The sequence below is a fragment of the Tripterygium wilfordii genome, chromosome 2 (genome assembly GCF_013401445.1).
Source record: "Tripterygium wilfordii isolate XIE 37 chromosome 2, ASM1340144v1, whole genome shotgun sequence".
Lineage (NCBI taxonomy): Eukaryota > Viridiplantae > Streptophyta > Magnoliopsida > Celastrales > Celastraceae > Tripterygium > Tripterygium wilfordii.
Genome location: NC_052233.1, coordinates 10,723,198 through 10,727,713, shown reverse-complemented (window position 1 = coordinate 10,727,713; position 4,516 = coordinate 10,723,198). Strand labels below are relative to the sequence as shown.

The 4,516-nt window shown below is 39.0% G+C and overlaps 1 protein-coding gene across 1 annotated transcript; it reads left to right on the top strand.

Annotated features, from left to right (window-relative positions):
- The first annotated feature begins 1,470 nt into the window (after positions 1-1,470).
- Positions 1,471-4,090, top strand: LOC119982379 (receptor protein kinase-like protein ZAR1). The gene is made up of 2 exons (XM_038825713.1): positions 1,471-3,181; positions 3,283-4,090. Exons 1-2 carry the CDS (start codon positions 1,705-1,707, stop codon positions 3,951-3,953), a joined length of 2,148 nt encoding a protein of 715 aa, XP_038681641.1. The 5' UTR covers positions 1,471-1,704; the 3' UTR covers positions 3,954-4,090.
- The last annotated feature ends 426 nt before the right edge of the window (positions 4,091-4,516 follow it).

Here is a 4,516-nt window from a genome sequence, read left to right as displayed (position 1 = left end):
AATCTCCCAAATTACAATAATAGAAATATCCATAGGACTTAAACTCACGACCATCTTTCGTTTATATTAAGAATTAGTACAATCGAGTTTACCATCTTAACCAATAACCCATTTTTCCACTCTTTCTTTCTCCTTTTTTCGCAACATGACCAAGTGGTTCCTTTTCAATGGCCAGCATAATTTGTTTTATTCTAATGGCTTTCCTTCTCTCTATCTGGTCTATGAGTTTTAAATAATTTGACATACTAGTTGGAGTTTTGCTGTTGCAAGGAATATGGATTGGCATGATCTTTGGAAACAGAGCATGTCAAAAACACCCCAAAGTTTATACAAACAAGTCAATATTCTCATTGAAGAAAACCAAACCAAAGTCAAATTGCAACGAATCTGGTTATATTTTAGGCAAATTAAAAACATAAGTTTTACTAGAAAACAACGACTAGTGTGTCTCATTGGGAAGACAGTTGTTGTTGGTTGTGAACTTCGAGAGAGCTCAGAGTGGAGACCAGACCAGTGTCAAAGTGAGCGAGGGTTGTCTTGTAATGAAAAGTAAAACCCACAATTTACAATGTGGTACCCAAACTCTTCTTTATTTACACATTGGGTGCACATTGAAGAGTTGTCAATGGGACCCAGCCAAAATGGAGAGATCAGGGCCATTAACTCAATAAACTCGTATCAGTCGTATTATGTTACAAGCATGACCTCAGGAGTTTTAGGTGACCAGAACATCCCGGGGTATCGAGGAGTCCCTATCACTAAATAAGAAGAGGATTTGCGAGGAGATTCACAAAAGATCTTTAGGGAATTCACTCATAAATCTCTTTGCAATCCAGGGATATCCATATTTCGAAATTCATATAAAAGAGGATCTTCACTCAAATAAATTACTCATCTTTCACTATTTGACTATTAACTAAAGAGAGCTCTAAATACTCTTACTAAATTTATTGTTTACCGATATAGCTTGAGTGTCTTAGTATCTCTTGAGATAAACCTTGGGAACCTCATATCTCACGTTTTCTGCCTGTTCAGAGAGAGAATCACAACCTCTTGATCCATAACTTGATCAACTGAGACGCCTACAAAATTGAGTGGTGGATTACCGAACAATCAACGAGTCGATCCAATTTTGATAAGTGTGCTTGGCAGTGCAATTGTATTTGCAATGGCTGGGGGGCTGGCGGCACTCCCAAGCTAAAATAATGCCATGTCTCCTAAACGGTTCATGACCAATGTGGGAGTCTGTGCTTGGGTCTTCACCGTCCGATCACCGTCAGTGCTAAAATGAATAAACAAAAGTAATTGCGATAATCTACGCATAAAATTAAAAATATCGCGATAAATCGATTGAAGCAGAAACTGAATTAACTTTGTCTCCTGTGTATGGATTCTCCTAACAAATTTTTTTTTTTTTTTTTTTTTTGCAGAGTTTCTTTTTTCATCATCTATTGCCCTAAGGCCTTGCTAGCAAAACCTTTCCCATTCGTCAACAATCAACACTTTTTTTTCGTCCATGACCATCAATTAAAAGGCTTTCACATCCCCTCTTTCTCTCTCTCTAGACCTCCATTGTCGCTTCAAGACTCTTTCAACGTCACTTGGTTTTCCGGGTAAGCAAGCAAGCCTGTGAACTCAACTTGATTTGCAATTTTCATTTTCTCCAACGGCCACCTTTTTTTGTGTGGGAGTGTCTATGCAGAGATGTTTTCTTTGGTTTTATTGGTCTTGCTTCTTTGCAACTCTCATGGTCCAGTAAGTTCTTTGAATAGTGAAGGTTCTGCACTTTTGTCATTCAAGCAGTCCATTTATCAGGACCCAGAAGGGTCTTTGGGTAATTGGAACTCCTCCGATGAGAATCCTTGTTCATGGAATGGGATTACATGCAAGGACCAAAAAGTTGTGTCTGTTAGCATCCCCAAAGGAAAGCTTTCTGGGTTTCTTCCTTCTGTTCTTGGATCTCTCTCTGATCTTAGACATGTAAATTTGAGGAGTAATAGGTTCTTTGGGAGCTTACCTGCTGAGCTCTTTGAAGCTAAAGGGATCCAAAGTTTGGTCCTTTTTGGGAATTCCTTATCTGGGTCTTTGCCAAATGAATTTTGGAAGCTAAAATATCTCCAAACGTTGGATTTGTCAAATAATTTCTTTAATGGGTCATTACCAACTTCAATTGTTCAGTGCCGGAGACTTAAAACCCTTGACCTTAGCCAAAACAATTTCACTGGTTTTTTGCCACAAGGGTTTGGCACTGGTTTTGTTTCTCTTGAGAAACTTGACCTTTCATTCAATAAATTCAATGGTTCAATTCCTAGTGACATGGGCAATATGTCTAGTCTGCAAGGAACTGTTGATTTGTCCCATAATCACTTCTCTGGTTCAATACCAGCTAGCATTGGAGACCTTCCTGAGAAGGTTTACATAGATCTAACTTATAATAATTTGAGCGGTTCAATACCCCAAAATGGTGCTCTGATAAATAGAGGACCAACTGCATTTATTGGGAATCCTGGGCTTTGTGGTCCTCCATTGAAAAATCCCTGTTCCCCGGATACTCCGGATGCAAGTTCTCCTGCCTCATTTCCCTATCTGCCTAACAATTATCCCCCTCAGGGTTCAGACAATTCCGGGAAGGGTGAGAAAGAAAGAGGTCTGAGTAAGAGTGCAGTCATTGCGATAATAGTGAGTGATGTAATAGGAATTTGCCTTATTGGGTTGTTGTTATCGTATTGCTATTCAAGGGTTTGTGCTTGTGGTAAGGATAAGGATGAAAATGGCTATGGGTTTGAGAAGGGAAGAAAAGGAAGGAAGGAATGTTTGTGCTTTAGGAAGGATGAATCTGAAACATTATCGGAGAATGTAGAGCAGCATGAGCTTGTATCATTGGATACACAGTTGGCATTTGATTTGGACGAGCTGCTTAAGGCTTCGGCTTTCGTTTTGGGTAAGAGTGGAATTGGGATTGTATACAAAGTTGTGCTTGAAGGTGGGCTAACATTAGCTGTAAGAAGACTAGGTGAAGGGGGATCCCAAAGGTTTAAGGAATTTCAGACAGAAGTAGAAGCAATTGGAAAGCTTAGGCATCCTAACCTTGCGACTCTCAGAGCCTATTACTGGTCAGCAGAGGAGAAGCTTCTCATCTATGATTACATTCCAAATGGAAGCCTCGCCGATGCACTTCATGGTAAGTTTAGTGAACTTGCTTTGTATGATTTTAAATTTATTTCTCTTTCGTTTTGTGATCTTTTTTGACATTTGTTCTCCTGGTTTTGCTGATGTGGTCAGGGAAGCCTGGAATGGTGTCATTCACTCCACTATCTTGGTCCCTTAGATTTAACATTATTAAGGGAATTGTAAAAGGCTTGGTTTATTTGCATGAATTCAGTCCCAAGAAATATGTACATGGAGATTTGAGGCCAAGCAATGTACTTCTTGGACATAACATGGAACCTCACATTTCCGATTTTGGTCTTGCACGTCTTGCCAATATTGCAGGAGGGTCTCCAACCCTTCAGTCAAGCCGAATTCCTACAGAGAGAACACAAGATAAACAGCAGAAGAGTACATCCTCTGAAGTCGCCATGGTTACTTTGTCTACAGACATCAGATCATATTACCAAGCACCTGAAGCTCTTAAAGTTGTAAAACCATCACAGAAGTGGGATGTTTACTCCTACGGGGTGATACTACTCGAAATGATCTCCGGTAGATCTCCAGTAGTTCAAGTGGGTACCTCGGAAATGGATCTTGTTCACTGGGTTCAACTCTGTATTGAAGATCAGAAGCCACTCTCAGATGTGTTGGACCCAAATTTAGCACCAGATGTTGATAATGAAGAGGAGATTATTGCAGTTTTGAAAATTGCCATGGCATGTGTTCAAAGCAGCCCTGAAAGGCGGCCTACAATGAAGCACATCTTAGATGCTTTAAACAGATTGACTGCCTCCAGTCATTGAGTCTTGAATTGATTCAATGATGAAGTCTTTTTTGAGTTACTGGCAATCAGTCTGCCAGAAGAGTTTAGCTGCACAACTACCTTTGTATGGTTTGATTATTGGTTTATACAATAAAATTTGCCGATTTCTTCTTGTTCTTATCGGACCCCTTTTGTTTTCTGCTTTCCTTATTCAATGAAATTAGTCATATGATGTCTGCAAATAGAGAATAATGATCAAATAAGCAATGACTAGAAGATCAAATTACTTTGGTTTTTTACAATCATCACAAATGAAAAGAGAGAGGAGTAGAACTGTAGAAGAGTATAGCATAAATTTTCAAGACAACCTACCGTCTGTTTGTATTTCTTTCTCGTTCTTGTTTTACTTTCTAAAGATGACTGACTGTTGGCAATGATTTCCAACTGTCAGTCATCTTTAGAAAGTAAAACAAGAACGAGAAAGAAATACAAACAGACGGTAGGTTGTCTTGAAAATTTATGCTATACTCTTCTACAGTTCTACTCCTCTCTCTTTTCATTTGTGATGATTGTAAAAAACCAAAGTAATTTGATCTTCTAGTC

Excerpts from the sequence above, each read along its gene's own strand:
- LOC119982379 (XM_038825713.1), top strand. The coding sequence starts at position 1,705 with ATGTTTTCTTTGGTTTTATTGGTCTTGCTTCTTTGCAACTCTCATGGT. Across the intron at positions 3,182-3,282 it reads CCTCGCCGATGCACTTCATG|GGAAGCCTGGAATGGTGTCA; the intron begins GTAAGTTTAGTG and ends TGATGTGGTCAG.